The 19,177-nt window shown below is 49.3% G+C and overlaps 1 protein-coding gene across 4 annotated transcripts in view; it reads left to right on the top strand.

Annotated features, from left to right (window-relative positions):
- Positions 1-206: 206 nt before the first annotated feature.
- SLC44A2 (solute carrier family 44 member 2 (CTL2 blood group)) overlaps positions 207-19,177 on the top strand; it is a gene marked incomplete at its 5' end in the record, with an annotated part of 29,287 nt that continues 10,316 nt past the window's right edge. For 2 of the 4 annotated variants that reach the window (XM_079702734.1, XM_079702733.1), the window contains 4 exons: positions 207-237; positions 15,309-15,357; positions 18,888-18,961; positions 19,085-19,169. In XM_079702734.1, coding sequence (XP_079558860.1) covers positions 207-237; positions 15,309-15,357; positions 18,888-18,961; positions 19,085-19,169 — 239 coding nt within the window. Of the gene's footprint in view, positions 238-14,749; positions 14,837-15,308; positions 15,358-18,887; positions 18,962-19,084; positions 19,170-19,177 lie in introns of those variants that run through there. The other 2 variants (XM_079702732.1, XM_079702731.1) reach the window with 1 other exon arrangement.

Consider the following 19,177-nt stretch of genomic DNA (forward strand, 5'->3'; position numbering starts at 1 on the left):
TGGCGCTCCACCCATTCTCGAGCCCGACCCCGCCCCTGGGTCCCGCCCCCACCCGCTCGGGACTCCCATTGGTGGGGTCGCGAGGGGATGACCAGGTGGGAGGGGCGGGCCCGGGCCCGGGGCGGGGCGCTGTAGCCCGCGGAGCCTCTCGCCCTGCCGGGCTGGGGTCGCGCTGGCTCAGACTCCCCTCCCCGCCCGCCGCGGCCATGGTGGACGAGCGGAAGGACGGAGCCTACGGTAGGAGCCGCCCCTGGCCCGCGGCCGCCTCTGCTGAGTTCGGGGGCCTTGGTGGGGGGAAACATCCGAGATCTTAAACACCCGCGCTGCAGCTGGGGGCCTCCTGCTTCCCGGCCTTGCATCCTGCTCTGCGCCGAGCCCACTCCCACCTGCTCCCGCCAGATCGCCCTGCATCCCCTCTCGGGAGCCCCTGCTCCCCCTCCGGCTGATGGGCCGGGACACACGGCGCATGCTCCGCCCGGGGAGGTCCCGTTATCTGGGCGGCTCGATGCAGGGCGGGGGAGGGGAGGCACGGCGACCGGGGCTCGGAAAAGGACCAGGGCCCCAACCTCCGCAAATCCTCCTCTTCCAACTCCCTTTATCCACTTCTTCCTCCTGCTCACATTCCCCTAGAAGTAGCCGTCCCGGGCTTTCGGCCAGATGGGGAAACTGAGGCAAGACTAGGCAGACCCAATGCTGGGGTGGGAGGCGATCGGGTCTCGCCCGCCGTCCGGGAAGGGCGGAAACAAGGGCGCCACCGGCGAAGGGACAGGAAGGAAACAGGAAACAATTGAGAAACTTTCCCCGCCCTGTGCAAGGAGCCGGGGGTGCTCGCTCCCATTTCGAGGGGTCCCAGCGACAGGGACCCCCTCCCGCGAACCTCTGAGGGCGGCCTTCGCCTCTGGGCCTATGGGATGGGGCAAAGATGAGGCTTCCTCCCCACCCACGCCCTGCAGAGCTTCCCTTCCCAGGGTTCCACGGAGGGGTGTGCGGTCCTCAGTTTCTCTTTTCTCCTCCATTTTGGGTCCCCAGGGCTCAGGTGGGCACACGGCCCACGTGGCACTGCCTTGGGCTAAAGAGGCTCTGCCACCCCTCCTTGTGTGCCTGAAACTTCCTGGAAACTGTGAGACCGAAGGGCCTTGGGGAGGGGGCCGGAAACCGCTCAAAAATAATCAAGAAAAAAGAGCTGGCTAGAGCTGTGCCTCCCTCCCCTCAGGGACTGTGGCCTTCAGAGGCTGCAAAGAGAGACAGATAGGGGAGGCTGGGCTCTCCCTGCCCAGCCCAGCCAAGGGCCTGGCAACTGCACAGCCTCTCCCCTCTCTGCTTGAAGCTGCCAGCCCAGACCTCCTGTTCTTGGTTTTGGCCCAAGCTCCAGACCCTGTGGCTGCCCGTGCTGTGCATCCCTTCGGCATGGCTGGCTGTTTCTGATCTGGGATTCTCTGCCTGGGGTCCTGCCTGCCTGTGGGCAGCACCTGAGGGATCTTTGGTGTCCCTGAGGCAAGCCTGGGGGCAGAGTGGACAGTGATATGATTCACCCAGCCTTGAATTTGGCCAGAGGGAGCCAGCCATGCATGGTCTTGCCGGGAACACACTGGAGACAGGGGACCTATGAGCCCAACAGACCTTGTGCTGGGCACTAGAAGCACATTCCATCAACAAATATGTATTGAGCATCCTTCAGGCAGTGTCTAGACACGGAGAACACAGCAGTCAACAGAGTGGAAAAATTCTTGAATAAATAGGTAATTTTAGGTAGGAGTGCGTGTGTGTGTGTGTGTGTGTGTGTGTGTGTGTGTGTGGTGGGGGGAGGATCATCTGGGATTATTTTAGGTGACCAAGGGCTGGAGGTTGAGCCAGCCATGGGAAGATTTAAGCAAAATGTGGCAGAGGGAACAGCAAACAAACCACACAGTTGCTTAATTATTTCTCTCTGTGAGGCCTGAGAGTGTGAGATGGAGACTTCAGCTGGATCTTGCACCCAGGCCCTCACCTCCTCCAGAGGGGCCACATGGCTTGAATCCTTAGAGTGGGGGGGCGGTGGCTTGCTTAGTTTGTAAGTAGTCCATTCTCATTAGAACCAAAAACCTAGGGCCCTTGCTCTGCCCTGTGAAGTCCCTGCCAGATAACGAGATTTCCTTTGGGAACAGTGTGCTTTGGAAAGAGTGGCTCACAAATCCTCCCCTGTACCCCAGTGCCTTCCCATCAGTTATTGTGAATTTAGTGGGTGATATCAGACAGACATAGGCTCAAATCCTGGTTGGTTCTGATACATACAAGCTTTGTGGCCATGTGCGAGCTGGAGACCTCTCTGAGACTCTGTATCCTCATCTGTAGGGCTGGGCAGACTGTATTGGCTGGTGGGAAGTATTTTGCACAGTGCCTGGTAAACTGTACGTGCTCAGGAGGGCTCTGGGACTGGTGATACTGGGGACATGGATTTTTCTATGAGCTGCTGGAGAAGCAGCCCTATCTGTTGAGGCACATATTTGGACAAGACTGGGCAGGACAGAAAGCTCCTTCCCTATCAGACACCATATCTAGAGGAAGGCAGCATCTCTGAGGAAGCCAGGAAATGGCTCCTGACCCCGACGGATGTCAGCAAAGGGCACTGCCATCCTTCCCAGCCCACTCCTGGCATGAGCAGCATGGAAAAAGATTCTAGAACCTAAAACAATAGACTCTGATGGGGTTCGGGGACTGGGAAAAAAGTCATGGTGCTTGTTTTAAAAGCAGATTCCATGGCTCATTCGCTAGAGAGTTCAACTCAGCCAGCAGTAGGGCTCTGGCATCTGAATTGTTAAAAATATCGTGGAAGAGGGTATTGTTAATTGTAACTTTTTTCAGGGGAAGAGACAATACATTCACATGCTTCAGAAAACAAAAGATACAAACTTTATCATGAAAAAATCTCCCTCTTGCTCCCTCTCCCAACATCACAGTGCCTGGTAAACTGTACGTGCTCAGGAGGGCCCTGGGACTGGTGATACTGGGGACATGGATTTTTCTATGAGCTGCTGGAGAAGCAGCCCTATCTGTTGAGGCACATATTTGGACAAGACTGGGCAGGACAGAAAGCTCCTTCCCTATCAGACACCATATCTAGAGGAAGGCAGCATCTTGGGATGCATCAGTATTACAACATCTTGTGTTTTCTTCCAAACAAAGTCTAGGCCTTAGACCTTTGCATGTAATTATATACATATTCTTTATTTAGTGGCTTTTTTCCCCTTTTACAAAAATGTCAGCAAATCCCTAGAGTACTAGCTTCATGAGGCAAGAAGGCATGTCTGTTTGGTTTGAAGGTGTATCCACAGTGCCTGACACATAGCACATAGTAGGTGCTCAACAAATATTTGTTGAATGAAAAGGTGTTTGTTTCACATAGTGTTGCTTTTTTTTCCTTTTTCTTAATATATGTCGGAGATGATCCCTTTCTCACATCAGCACCTGGAAACCCTCCTCAATCTTTGCTGATGGTTGCATTAAGCTGTGCATTTGTGGGTGGACTCTCTTATATTGAACCAATCAAGGGGAATATTTTAAACATTTTTTTAAGATGAAATTTCATTTTATTTATTTAATATATTTTGGCCCTGCCGTGCAGCTTGCAGGATCTCAGTTCCCCGACCAGGGATCACATCTGGGCCATGGCAGTGACATCACCAAATCCTAACCACTAGGCCACCAGAGAACTCCCTAAAGTTTTTTTTTGTTTTTTTTTTTTTTTGCGGTACGTGGGCCTCTCACTGTTGTGGCCTCTCCTGTTGTGGAGCACAGGCTCTGGACGCGCAGGCTCAGCGGCCATGGCTCACGGGCCCAGCCGCTCCACGGCATGTGGGATCTTCCCGTACCGGGGCACGAACCCGTGTCCCCTGCATCGGCAGGCAGACTCTCAACCACTGCGCCACCAGGGAAGCCCCTCCCTAAAGTTTTTATTGAAGTAGAAAATTCATACCTAAAAGGGTATAGATACTAAATGTATGAGGTAACCAGCACCTAGATCAGGTAAAAAATATTACCAGCTTCCTGAATCCCCTCATGCCCAAGGAGAGCCTATCATTATTATTATTATTATTTTTTTTTTTAATTTTATTTTTGGCTGCATATGGTATTTGTTTTTCTCTTTTTGGCTGCATTTGGTCTTCGTTGCTGCACTCGGGCTTTCTTTAGTTGCAGCGAGTGGGGGCTACTCTTCGTTGCAGTGCATGGGTTTCTCATTGCGGTGGCTTTTCTTGTTGAGGAGCATGGGCTCTAAGCATGCAGGCTCAGTAGTTGTGGCTCGCAGGCTCTAGAGTGCAGGCTCAGTAGTTGTGGTGCACAGGCTTCACTGCTCAGCGGCATGTGGGATCTTACCGGACCAGGGCTTGAACCCATGTCTGCTGCATTGGCAGGATTCTTAACCACTGTGCCACCAGGGAAGCCCGAGGGCCTATCATTATTAATATATTTAAAACATTTTTTGTGGTAAAATACATAACATAAAATTTACCATCTAAACCATTTTTAAGGGTACAGCTCAGTAGCATAAGGTATTGTTATTACATTGTTGCACTGTGGCCTGTTTTTGTAAAGCCAATGGACTAAGAATGGCTCTTGTATTTTTAAAGTGTTCTTAGAAGAAGAATATGTGATAGAGGTGACATTTGAACCAGAAAGCTTAAAATTTTTAATACCTGGCCCTCAGAAAAAAATTGTAGATCTCTCGTAAGAACCTTCTCATCACTCCAGAAAGTTCTCTTCTGCCCCTTCCCAGTCAATCCCCAATGGGAAAATAATAATAATTATTATAATTATTATTTTGACCACACCACGCAGCTTGCGGGATCTTATTTCCCCCACCAGGGATTGAACCTGGGCCATGGCAGTGAAAGTGCCAAGTCCTAACCACTGGACCACCAGGGAATTCCCAGGGAGGATTATTTTTAAACAGGATTTGAAGTTCTTTTATAACAAAATTAATATATTCTCTCTGCTGGGCCGGGGGTAGGGGCTGAAAATTAAAAATAAGCCCTCAACCACACAGAAGATTTTAGCTTTCCAAGTGAAAGAACCCTTCACATACCCTCAGCTAGCTGTCCTCACCCCAGAGGTAAGACAGTCAAGAAGACTCTTTCCAGAGCTTAGACTATTTATTTCTGTGTGTATGTGTGGCATCTGTATCTTTTTAAAGCTCCTCAGGCTGGTTTAATGAGAAAGGGTACTGTTCCTAGGGTGGGCTACTATGTTACCTTGTGAGATGAAGAAACTTGCAGATGCAAAACAATGTCTAATTATGTTAGTTTGTGAAATAGGCAAGTGAGGAACAGGGTGTGTAACAAAACAGGGGGGATGAGGGATAAACATCTAGAAATCTGCTTAGGTATGTGCCCTGTGGACAGTGTCTAGAAGGGAAACCAGTGAGAGGAACTGCCCCCAGGGAGAGGAAGTGAGGGCTCTGGGCCAGGGGTGAGAGGGAGAGGTATTTTTCTTAGTCCAAAGGCTTGTTCTGCCTGAAGTTGTTTTTTTGTTTTAATTTGATAAGCATACAGGTTACTTAACATAAGCAAATTCATTCATAACTTCCTTCAGCAAATATTTATTGTGCAGGTACCATGTGCCAGGTTCTGTCCTAGACCCTGGAGATCCAGCACTTGTCAAGCTGAAATGTAGAAAGGAACCCAGACAAGATACTAAGATGAATGGGGAAAATTCTCACAATGTCAGAGAGGTGCTCTGGAGAAAAGTTTAGCAGGAAGGAGGGATAGGAGTGATATAGGGCCTGGAAGCAGGGTTTAAAATTTCAAACAGGATCAGAGAAGGTCATCCTGAGGTGACCAGAGGAGTGAGAGAGGGAGCTGTATAGAATGTTTCAGGCAGTGGGCAAGGCATGTGCAAAGGCCCTGGGGCTGGAGCATGTCTGGTGTATTTGAGGAGCAGCCAAGAGGCACGTGTGGCTGGAGTGGAGAGATCAAGGGGGTAGAATGGGAGAAGGTGGGGGCAGAGAGGGGATGGGCAGATGTACAGGGCTTTGTGGATCATGGGAGGACTTGGGCTTCTGTTCTTTTTTTTTGGCCGTGCCACGTGGCTTACAGAATCTTAGTTCTCCAACCAGGGATTGAACCTGGACAGTGAAAGCACGGAGTCCTAACCACTGGACCACTGGACTGCCACGGAATTCCCTGGGCTTCTGTTCTGAGAGAGGTGGGAGTCATTGAGTTCTGAGCAGAGGAGGGACCTATCCTGACTCAGGGGTTCACAGGTACCCCTGACCTTTCTGGGGTGCAATGGCAGAAGCCAGGAAACCAGACCAGAGGTGATAGCACTAGCCAAGGGACATGAATCGCCTTGTAGCAAGGTGCTAAATAAATGAACACATCTACAAAAAAGTTAAACAGAGTTCTGACTCTCAGCCAGGTTCTGGAACCCAGGATTGGCCCCGTTCCAGTCCCAGCTCCATTCTTCTAGCTCTGTACTAGCAGAGACCTTTAGTATCCCTGAACCTTTCATATCTGTACCTTTTGCATATCTGAGCCTCAATTTCTCCATCCAGAAAATGGGGTTAATGACAGTATCAGCTCCCTCTCGGGGCTGCCTCAAGGGTTCAGTGAACTCATGTGGGTATAGCACTTAGCTCAGAGCTGGGTCTACAGTAAATACCTAGTTAATCGGAGTTATTCACAGAACACACAGTTCAAGAGCATGGTATAGATAACCAACAAGGACGTACTGTATAGCACAGGGAACTCTGCTCAATACTGTGTAATAACCTAAATGGGAAAAGAATTTGAAAAAGAATAGATACGTGTATATGTATAATGGAATCACTCCGCTGTACACCTGAAACTAACACAACATTGTTAATCAACTATACTCCAATATAAAATAAAAATTGAGGGAATTCCCTGGCAGTCCAGTGGTTAGGACTCTGCACTCTCACTGCCAAGGGAGGGCCTGGGTTCGATCCCTGGTCAGGGAACTAAGATCCCACAAGCCTCGCAGTGCGACCAAAAAAAATTGAAAAAATTTTTGGAAAAAAAAAAAAAGAGAGAGCATGGTGTCAGGACCAGAGTTCAAAATCTCAGCTCCTGCCGGCTGTGTGATTTCAGAGAAGTCACAAAGCATCTCTGTGCCTCCATTTCTTTATCGTGCCATCTGCCCTCAGAGCCTCATTGAAAGGATAAAATGGATTCCTAGAAGGAAATATCTGCTTTGGTGCCCAGCACACAGCAGGTGCTCTATCTTTGGTCCTATCATGGTGGCCAGTAGAATCACTTGTAGCTTTCCTACCCCAAACTTTTGTCAAAGGGATTTTTCTGGGCAGCTGGGATGCCCATTACCCAGGCAGAGATTGCTGGGAAGGCAGTGGTGAGCTGGCCTGGCGCTGCGTGGGTGAGGCCTTTGGCCATTGTAGGCCTTGTGGACTTGGCCTGTATCCAGAAGCCTCAGGCTGGGTGGCACTTGATGTCCTGCTGGCACGAGCATTGTGACTGGGTAGCCTGTATCTGTTTCCTTATCTCCTACACCCACTGAACTGGGTGGGCTGGCCTTCGTACTCAGCAAGCCTGGGACACAACGGCCGCCTCCCCTCCCCGATGCTGGTCTAACGGTCCGACTTTCCTATGCCTTCTCCCCCACCATTGTCACATCTTTAGCTCTGCCTCTCCCAGTATCTGCCCACAAAAGGCCTGGGTTGGAGCCAGAGGGACCTTGGTTTGATTCAGAGCTCCATCCCTCACCAGCTATGTGGTCTGAGCACGTGGCCTCAGTTTGCCCCCTCTGTCAAATGGTACCATGCTCCTGGTTAGCATTTCTTTTTTCTTATTTTTTTGTTTTCTTTTGGCCGTGCCGTGGCTTGCGGGATTTTAGTTCCCTGATCAGGGATCAAACCCGAGCCCTCGGCAGGGAAAGCGAGTCCCAACCACTGGACCACCAGGGAATTCCCCTGGTTACCATTTCTTAAAGCCTTGTACCCCAGACCTGTGCTAAGTGCTTTTTGAGCACCAAGCCCTGGCAACAGCTACCAGTAAATGCAAGGATGAGTCCCATTCTCCACACAGGAAAACGTTAGCCTGGAGAGGGAAAGGGCTTGTCAATTTCCCCACCCACATTGCCGGGAATGGATGACATGCCTTTACCACTGCCGGTTGTTATAAGCAGAGCACATGAAACAGGCTGGCACAGACTTGGCCTCAACACCTGTGGGTTCATGGCTTAGAGACCAGGGGGCAGCGAACTTCTGTAAAGGGCCAGAGAGTCAATATTTTCACATACGATCTATGCCTGCTACTCGAGTCTGCCATAGACCACAGACAACATGAAAGCAAGCAGCCATCAACAATACGAAAACGGGGACTTCCCTGGTGGTGCAGTGGTTAAGAATCCGCCTGCCAATGCAGGGGACATGGGTTCGAGCCCTGGTCTGAGAAGATCCCACACACCACGGAGCAACTAAGCCCGTGCGCCACAACTACTGAGCCCTTGTGCCACAGCTACTGAAGCCCGCGTGCTTAGAGCCCGTGCTCTGCAACAAGAGAAGCCACCGCAATGAGAAGCATGTGCACTGCAATGAAGAGTAGCCCCTGCTTGCCACAATTAGAGAAAGCCCGGGCACAGCAACGAAGACCCAATGCAGCCAAAAATAAACAAAATAAATAAATTTATTAAAAAAAAACAATATGAAAACGAATGAGCATGGCTGTGTGCCAAGCAAACTTGATTTATAGCCACTGACATTTGAGTTTCACATGATAAAATAGTCTTCCTTTGATGTTTTTCAGCCACTTAATGGAAAGACCATTCCTAGTGCTGAGCCATATGAAAACATGGTGGATGGATTTGCCCCACAGGGGACAGATGGTTTGTCAATCCCTGGCCTAAATGGTTAAGACACCGTGGTAGGGACTTCCCTGGCTGTCCAGTGGTTGAGACTTCACCTTCCAGTGCAGGGGGTGTGGGTTCGATCCCTGGTCGGGGAGCTAAGATCCCACATGCTTTGCAGCCAGAAAACGAAAACAAAACAGAAGCAATATTATAACAAGTTCAATAAAGACTTTAAAAATGGTCCACGTCAAAAGAAAAAAAAATCTTAAAAAAAAAAAAGACACTGTGGTAGGCAGGATAATGGTCCCCCCAAAAGACGTCCATGTCCTAATTCCTGAAACCTATGAATATGTTACCATACACGGCATAAGGCACTTTGCAGATGGGACTAAATTTAGCATCTTGAGATAGGGAGATTATTCTGGATTATCCAGGTGGCCCCAAGGACAAGGGTCCTTATAAAGAAAAGAGGGGGACTTCCCTGGCTGTCCAGTGGTTAAGTCTCTGCGCTTCCACTGCAGGGGGCGTGGGTTTGATCTCTGGTCAGGGAACTAAGATCCTGCATGCCACACGGTGTGGCCAAAAAGAAGAAGAAGAAAAGAGGGAGGCAGGGGAGTCAGAGGAGAAGATGTAGCAATGGAAGCGGATGTGGGCTTAATGAGAATCCTGGCTTTGAGGATGGAGGAGGAGGCCACGAGCCAAGGAATGAGGGAGGCTTCTAGAAGCTGGAATAGGCAAGGAAATGCAGCCTGGCCAGCACCCTGATTTTAGCCTAGTGAGATTCACTTTGGACATCTGATCTCTAGAACCATAAGATAATAAATTTGTGTTTTGAACCACCAAGTTGGTGTTAATTACTTACAGCAGCCATAGAAAACACTAACTCAGGAGCTGGGTGGCCCAGCTCTGTTGCTCACCATCTTTGTGGCCACCAGCATGTGTTTCTGCCTGGGCCTCAGTTTCTGCATCTGTCAAATGGGGGTAATGATGGGATCAACCTCACAAAGTTGCTATAAGGGTGAGCTGGGGTAAACCGTGTAACGTTTTAGAAAAGTGCCTGGCACACAGTAAACGGGTCAGAAATATGGAGGCACTGGGGCATTCCACTGTTATTATTTTGCAGCACTTTTGCAAAGATTCAGCAAGTTTCCATCCTCAGGCTCAATTATCAAACCATTAGTATTTGCCTTGCCCCTCCCTCCATCCCCACTTGGCTAATGTTAAAATGAGAGCTAATGGAACCCATCAGATGACAGTACCATTGTTCCCTCTTATATTTCCTGAGCCACCCACAAGGCAATGCCCTGAGCCAAGGCTACACCAGGTGCCTCTCTCTGCTTCTTTAGTTCCATCTCAAAGAGGGGTAACTCAAGTTTACACAGGAAGGCCATAGCCCATCTGTCCCATCCACGGCCACCAATTTCCCTGAGAGCTGTCTGAGACTTCCCCATGTGTCTTCCCCTCCCTAGCCCAGCCTCATCATGCTCCTGTTCAAACACCCTCAGTGGCTCCCACTCATTCATCAAAACTGGAGTAGGGACTGACCACTTGTTGCTAGGTGACTGGGGGAGCCACTTCCTCTCCGTGAGCATCAGTTTCCTCTGCTGTAAAATTGATTGCTGTGTTTTGGCTGCACCGTGCGGCTTGTGGGATCTTAGGTCCCCGACCAGGGATTGAACCTGGGCCCTCGGCAGTGAAAGCCCTGAGTCCTAACCACTGGACCGCCAGGCAGTTCCCTAAAATGGGTTGTTGATAGGATCACCTGTATTGTAAAGAGCTCTGCGCCAGTGTCTGAAAGATACTCCTTGGTTCTTAACTGCTGGACTGCCAGGGAAATCCCAGCCCCAGCTGTTCTTATCTGCCAGTTTGGCCGACATAAGAAACTTCCGGCGCTCCTTTCTCTCTTCCCCCACCCACCTTACCCGTCTCACCTGCTGTCAGATGGTAGAAATATGCTCTTGTGTTTTCCCATCCTACTTGTCATAGTTTTGAGTTTTATATATTTGCATGATTAATCCATGTGGAATTTGTTTTGCTATGTGGTGGGAGTGGTGTTAACTTTATCTTCTTCCAAATGAGCAGTCAAGGCTACTGACTGATTTATCCTTTCCCTGCCAACTGGAAATTCCACATTTATCATGTATTCAATTCTTATATGTATAAAATTCGAAAATTATTTTTTTAAATACATGCACCCGGAAAACTCAAAGCTGCATTTTTATTTTCAGTTTTAGCTATATTATACATGGATTATATATCATGGTTATTCATTTAACAAACTCTGACTGAGTGCCTGTCTTGTGCCAGATGCTATGCTGGGCGCTGGGGGCAAAGTTATGAACAAAACAGACATAAATCCCTGCCCTTGTGCAGCAAACAGACATGGGGGCAGACAATAGTCAATGTGTAAATGAGTCAGAAACAAAATAAAATAGGGTAACAGGAGAGAAGGGGGAAAGGGTGCTGTTTTATTTTATTTTATTTTTAAAAATTATTTATTTTATTTATTTTTATTTTTGCCTGCATTGGGTCTTCGCTGCTGTGTGCAGGCTTTCTCTAGTTGCGGCGAGCGGGGGCTACTCTTTTTTGTGGTGCGCGGGCTTCTCATTGTGGTGGCTTCTCTTGTTGCCGGGCACGGGCTCCAGGCTCGTGGGCTCAGTAGTTGTAGCTCGTGGGCTCAGTAGATATGGCACGTGGGCTCTAGAGTGCAGGCTCAGTAGTTGTAGTGCACGGGCTTAGTTGCTCCGCAGCATGTGGGATCTTCCCAGACCAGGGCTCGAAACCGTGTCCCCTTCATTGGCAGGAGGATTCTTAACCTCTTCCCCCCAAGGGTGCTGTTTTAGACAGCATGGTCAGAGAAAGCCTCTCTGAGGAGGTGATGTTTGAGCTTGAAGGAGGTGGAGCCAAATGGCTGTCTCAGGGAAGAGCTGTCTGTCAGAGCAAAGGTCCTGAGGTGAGCCTGTGTCTGGTGAGTTTATAGTCTAATCAGGGGGGACATGGGCTGGTGGTGGCCTGGGTGAGGGCAAGTCCACCATCCTCCTGGGCAACAGATGCCCATTGAAGGAGACCCAGCCCAACCTCCCCCGATTTTTTTGTGGGAATATTTTGGGGGTTGAAATTCAAAAAGGAAAAAAATATATATATACATCATTCTTTTCTCAAAAAATTTAAAAAATTTTCCACGTTAAAATAGTTGCTGTACTAGTGTTTGTCTCCTATTTAGAAGTAGACGGTTAGATGGCAAATAGAATTTCATGACATTTTATGAAGCCCTCATTGTCAAAACCTTTAATAAATGTGAAAAAGTTTAAAAAACAGTATACAGTGTAACCAGTATAACCTACAGTATAACCAGGGTGCCAGTGAGGCTGGAACAGAGCAAGGAAAGGGGAGAGTGGGAGAGGGTGAAGGCAGGGAGCAGGGGAAAGGGCAGAGCAGGCAGGGCCTTGTGGGAATGGTGAGGGGTTGGGCTTATGGGAGCCATAGAGGGTTCAAGGCAGAGGAGGGAGTGCCCTGACTCGGGTGTTCACAGGCTCCTCTGGCCCCTGTGGGGGAATGGACAGTGGGGGACAAGTGTGGGAGCTGAGAGACCAGGGTGGAGGCACCTGCACTGTCCAGGCAGGAGACGACAGCCGTGTGACAAGGTTGGGAGCCAAACAGGGGGTGAGAGTGGTTGGATCCTGAATAGATTCTGAAGGCAAAGCTGATGTGAAGCAGAGAGGTGTCCCAGGTTTCCAGCCTGAGCACTCAGGAGGACAGAGCAGCTTGGGGGACAATGGGGGCTCGATGTGGTCATGCTGAGTGGGAGGTGCCCATGAGACCCCCATGTAGGGTGCTGGGGGGCAGGTGTCCCAGGGTCGTGCGGCTCAGGAGTGAGGCCCTCCCCAGGGACCCATATTTGAGCATCAGCAGGGCGGAGCTGGTGGCTGAAGGCTGGAGTTTGCAAGAGTGTCCCCAGGGGACCTAGCGTATCTGGGAAGAGAGAGTCTGTGGCCTGGGCACTGCTTGCACTGGGTGGGGTGGGACCAGCCGGCCTTTGGGCTGGCAGGGACCTTGGCAACTACAGGCCTACTTTGGGAGGCCTGGTCACCCAAGGGCATGGCTTGGAGCCTTGGGCCTCGCCTGTTTGCTGAAGCCTGTGGGCCAGGGGGCAGGTGGGGCCTCCACAGCTAGAAGCCACTGGGGGGGTGGTGTGACATTTCTCTAGGGACAAGCTGAGTTGGTGACCAGAGTCCCATCAGGGGGTGCCTGACTCTGAGGCAGCAGGTACGATTATTGAGCACCAACTGTCCTCTTATAACCCCATGCTGGCTGTATGCTCCACACTGGATATCTCTTCCTGCTGACTACAGCCTGACGCCGACTGTATCATGCCATGTCACCTGTAGAGCTCGTTGTACTATGAAGTATACAACTGGCCCAAAGGGCTGTTGGGAGATGCAGTTTGAACAGGCACATGATCAAGAGAGTATACAGTCTGCCTGCCGATGCAGGGGACACGGGTTCGTGCCCCGGTCCGGGAAGATCCCACATGCCGCGGAGCGGCTGGGCCCGTGAGCCATGGCCGCTGAGCCTGCGCGTCCGGAGCCTGTGCTCTGCAACGGGAGAGGCCACAACAGTGAGAGGCCCGCATACCGCAAAAAAAAAAAAATAAAATAAAAAAAAAAAAGAGAGTATACACCTGGTGCAGGGGTGGATGGTTGGTGTAGGGGGTGTAGCCAGCTGACTGGGAATGCTATGCTGACTGTGTACCCTCACACCAGCTGTACAACTCCCCGCTGGCTGTATACCTCCCACCAGCTGTATACTGCTACCCCTACTGTACACCCCACACTTATTAAACACCCCGAATTGTATACCTCTATGTGGGCCATATACCCCATGCTGGCAGTACCCCCATACCTACTGTATACATCCATATCAGCTGAGTATTCCTACACTGGCAATACACTACATCCATGCCAACTGTATACTTCTTGGTATCCCATGCCTGGTCTTTGGCTGGTTTTGGTTTTATGCTTTAGACCCATTTCACAGTTGAGGAAGCTGAGGCTCAGAGAAGGCAAGGCCCTGGCCTGAGTATCCTCGGGCTCAGATGGGGCAGGAACATTCAAATCCAGGGCCACCTGGTAGGATATCAGCTCCACAAGAGCAGACCCACAAGACTGGGTCTCTCACATGCCACTGTACCTGGTAGGCGCTCAATAAACACGTGTTCTTCAAAGCAGTGGCTTCAGGATTATCGACTGTGAGTGTGCAAGGGTGGCGAGCTGAGGTGTGTAGCCTTGGGGGCCACAAAGGGACCAGCTGGGGGCAATGCCAGAAAGGGATGTGGCACTGGGGGCTGTCAGTCCTAATCTGGCAGTTTTCCAGAGACGGGGATGTGGATTTTTATATGGACTGTCCCAATATTTAACTGTTGGCATTTACTTTTTAAAAAAATGCATCCACAGGTTGGAGAGTTTTCAGCCCAAATACTCTGTCATTGGTTGTTCGGGTTAAGCCATCTGCCCGTTTTGCTGTACCTGGCTAGACATTGACCTCCCTATGCCTCAATTTCCATACCTGGAGAATGGGACAGTAATTAGGCGCCTTCCAGTGTTGAGAGATGTTCTAGGGCGGTGTCGCCTGGTTAGGGGCAGGGAGCTAGCCCAGGCCGCAGGGTGAAGCCACAGAGTTCCCCGGGTGGGGGCTGGGCGGGGGGGGGCGGTGCGGAGAGGGCTAAATCGGGCGGCGGGTGAGTGACTGGAGCAGCTGCCGCCCCGCCCGGCCCTCTCCTCCCTCCCTCCCTCCCTCCCTCCGTTCCGTGGTCCAGTCCGTCCGAGGCAGCAGCTCTGCTAAGGCCGGTCTGACCGGTTTGGGCCGCCCCGCCTGGCTCTGCTGGGAGGAGCCGCCGTCAGTCGGTCCCTCGGTCCCTCCCTCGGGACTCCCGCGCCTCCGGACCCGAGGGCAGAGAGGGAGCGCGAGCCAGCAGACGGCCGTCGGGGCAGGGCGCCCGCAGGGATGGGGGGCGAGAGTCAGCATTACTACGGGAAGCACGGTAGGCAGCGCCCCGCTCCCGCGCCCGGGCCTGGCAACTTGGATGGGGAGGGGGCAGCGGGAGGACCCGGGATGGGGGGGAGAGGGGGGAGCGGAATTGCAGATCTCGGCCTGTACCCCCCCCAACCCCCCATCGTCACCTGGCAGCACCCTTCACCCCAACGCCCGCCCAGAGGTCCCTGCAAACTCCCTCATCCGAAGGGTCTGTCCTCGCAGCCTCCCCAGGACTCCTGTGAGAACCATCTCCAGATCCCACCTTGGACTCTCCCCTTTCCACCGGGCTCGCTGGTAGCCCTTTTTCCAGCCCCCTCCCAGTGAGTGGTCGCCAGGTGATAAATCGGGCTGTTCACAGAAAATCCTCAGGATCTCTGAATCTTACTTCTCCGTGGCCAAGACACCCCTAGGAACATCTGGGGAAGGGTGGTCTGCCAGCCTCATCTTGGATCACTCAGCTCAATCTTGCTGAATTTCAGGAACACCACAGAAGTATGACCCCACCTTCAAAGGACCCATTTACAACAGGTAAGCCGGGAAGCCGGGGAGGAGTCTCTACTAACACTGCCTCTATCCCTGTTCCCCCCCCCGGGTACACGGGCCTCTCACTGTTGTGGCCTCTCCCGTTGCGGAGCACAGGCTCCGGACGTGCAGGCTCAGCGGCCATGGCTCACGGGCCCAGCTGCTCCGCGGCATGTGGGATCTTCCCGGACCGGGGCACGAACCCGTGTCCCCTGCAGTGGCAGGTGGACTCTCAACCACTGCGCTACCAGGGAAGCCCCACCCCTGTTTCTTTGCACACCTCCACATTTGTACTCCAACAACCTGGTGATAAATATTTGCAACTTAACGATAAAAGAACTTAAAGATAAAAGTGATAAAAGAATGATAAAGGAATTTCCTTAATATACAAAGTCTTTACAAATGAATTTTTTAAATTCAGGCAAAAGACTGGAACAAATCATTTATAGAACAAGAAATACTGTAAACAGTGGAGTTATGGAGAAATGCTCAAACTCACTGGAAAGTGAAGGAATGTAATTTAAAACAGTAACCAAACAGAATTTCCCCATCACAGACTGGCAGAGGCTAAAAAGGTTGACACACTAGGGTATACAGAAGTAGAAATATAATGTTGTACACATGAAACTTACATAATGTTATAAATCAATGTTACCTCAATTTAAAAAAAAAGATTGACACATATTCTGCTCTGAAACTAATTGATACAGTCTTTTTTGGAGGGAATTTGGAAATATGATTTTTTCTTTTTTTTTTTTTTTTGATGTACAACTCTTTGTTCCAGAGATTAAAATTCTATGAAAAAAATTCTCCCAGTACACCTTGCATAGATGGGCAAAACTGTATGATAATGCTGCCTTTTTGAAAATGGCAAAAACCAACAATCTGAGTTGCATCTCTTGGAACTAGTTAGATACATTACAGTGCATCCTTAGGTTATTTTATTACACAGCTGTTAAAATGTACAAGAGCCTTTATAAATAGTCACTTGGATCCCTGTCAATATATTAGTGAAAAAAACAAGACACAAACAGTGGGTGTATCATAATCATACTTGAGTTAACCAAACAAAGTTTTTTTGGAAAACATTTGTACCAGTGAATAAAGAACTCACTAGAAATCATTAACACAGGTTACTCCTGGAGAGGAGGGTTATGTGGGAGACAGTTCTTGGTTATGTACATTCCTGTATGGTTTAAATTTTATCATGTTCATGTTTAATCTTATGATAATAACAATAGTTTAATTTTTTCTTTTTAGTAAGTGCTAACATGGTTGGTGAAACTTACGGGTTTTTGTTTTCATTTTTTCTTCCAGTTTTATTGAGATATAATTGATATACAGTACTGAATAAGTTTAAGGTGTACAGCATAATGATTTTTTAATTTTTAAAATTTTTAAAAAATTTTTGGCTGTGTTGGGTCTGTGTTGCTGCTTGCGGACTTTCTCTAGTTCCCTCGAGCGGGGGCTACTCTTCGTTGCAGCGCGCGGGCTTCTCATTGCGAGGGCTTCTCCTGTGGAGCACGGGCTCTAGGCGCTCAGGCTTCAGTAGTTGTGGCATGTGGGCTCAGTAGTTGTGGCTCGCGGGCTCTAGAGCACAGGCTCAGTAGTCGTGGCACACGGGCTTACTTGCTCCACGGCCTGTGGGATCTTCCCAGACCAGGGCTTGAACCTGTGTCCCTGCATTGGCAGGCGGATTCTCAACCACTGTGCCACCAGGGAAGCCCCAGCATAATGATTTGATTTACATATATCATGAAATGATTACCACAAAAAGTTTAGTGAACATCCATGATCTCATATAGATATGAAAGAAAAGAAAAATAAAAAAATAACTTTTCCTTGTGATGAGAACTCTTAAAATTTCCTCTCAACAACTTTCATATATATCATACAACATTATATTTACCGTGTGTACATTACATCACTTATTTACCTTATAATTGGAAGTTTGTACCTTTTGAATACTTTCATCCAATGCCCCCTTCCACTCCCCAACTGCCACCTCTGGTAGCCACAAATCTGATATCTTTTTCTATGAGTTAGTTTATTTTTGAAGTATAATTGACCTACATCACTATGTTAGTGTCTGGTGCACAGCATAATGATTCAGTATTTCTATATATTACAACCTGATCACCACAAAATAGCTTCACTTTTAAAAAACATTAATATGCTATGCTGGCAAGGATGTAGGGAAATGGGCATTTAATCAAAAGAGAGCTGAACATTGCTGCAACCTGCTTTGAGGACAGTGTAGCATGAAGTATTAAAATTTGTTTTTTAGTTTTTAGGTTTTTTATTGAGTTATAATTAATATACAATGTTATATTAGTTTCAGGTGTGCAACATAATAATTTGATTTTTTTTTTTTTTTTCCTGGCGGTACACGGGCCTCTCACTGTTGTGGCCTCTTCCGCTGCGGAGCACAGGCTCCGGACGCGCAGGCTCAGCGGCCATGGCTCACGGGCCCAGCTGCTCCGCAGCATGTGAGATCCTCCCGGACCGGGGCACGAACCCATGTCCCCTGCATCGGCAGGCAGACTCTCAACCATTGTGCCACCAGGGAAGCCCAATTTGATATTTTTATACATCATGAAATAATCACTGCAATCAGACCAGTTACCACCCATCACCATACAAAGTTGTTACAATATATTTTTTTTAAATATTTATTTATTTATTTATTTATTTGGTTGTGCTGGGTCTTAGTTATGGCAGGTGGGCTCCTTAGTTGCAGCTTGTCGGCTCCTTAGTTGCAGCTTGTGGGCTCCTTAGTTGTGGCTCCAGGGCTCCTTAGTTGTGGCATGCAAACTCTTAGTTGTGGCATGCATGTGGGATCTAGTTTCCTGACCAGGGATCGAACCCGGGCCCCCTGTATTGGGAGCACGGAGTCTTATCCACTGCGCCGCAAGGGAAGTCCCCAAAGTTATTACAGTATTACTGACTGTATTCCCTATGTGTATATTACATCCCTCTGACTTATTTATTATGTAGTTGGAAATTTGTACCTCTTAATCCCCTCTACCTGTTTCGTCCATCCCCCGCCCACCTCTAGTCTGACAAATGCCAGTTTGTTCTCTGCATCTATGAGTCTCTTTCTGTTTGTTTTGTTTGTTCATTTGTTTCATTTTTTAGATTCCACATATAAGTGAAAGCATACGTTATTTGTTTCTCTGTCTGACTTATTTCATGTAGCAGAATATCCTCCAGATCTATTCCATGCTGCTGCAAATGGCAAGATTTCATCCTTTATGGGGGGCTGAGTAATATTCTATTGTATACATATACTCCACATCTTTATCCATTGATCTATGGATGGGCACTTAGGTTGCTTCCATATCTTGGCTATTGTAAATAGTGCTGCAATGAAAGGTATTAATATTTAAAATGCACGTGCCCTTTGGCACAGCATTGGTACCACTCAGGAACATGTGTCCAAATAATACATACCTATATATGTGTACAAGGCAGGATGGGTCCATGATATCCAGGGCACCAGTACTCCCACCCTGACACGGTCTCTTGCTCCCCAGAGGCTGCACAGACGTCATTTGCTGTGTGTTCCTCCTCCTGGCCATTGTGGGCTATGTGGCTGTAGGCATCATAGGTGAGCAAAGGAGGGGATGGGATTGGGGTTCCAGGGTGGAAGGGCAAGCCACCACCTCTGGGGCAGAAGTGGGGCTGGTACTAAGGAGTGGCAGCCCCTCGGCATCTCTGGATCCCTCCACAGCTTGGACTCACGGGGACCCTCGAAAAGTGATCTACCCCACTGATAGCCGAGGCGAGTTCTGCGGGCAGAAGGGCACAAAAAATGAGTGAGTCT

This window comes from Hyperoodon ampullatus (assembly GCF_949752795.1).
Source record: "Hyperoodon ampullatus genome assembly, chromosome: 4".
Taxonomy (NCBI): domain Eukaryota; kingdom Metazoa; phylum Chordata; class Mammalia; order Artiodactyla; family Ziphiidae; genus Hyperoodon; species Hyperoodon ampullatus.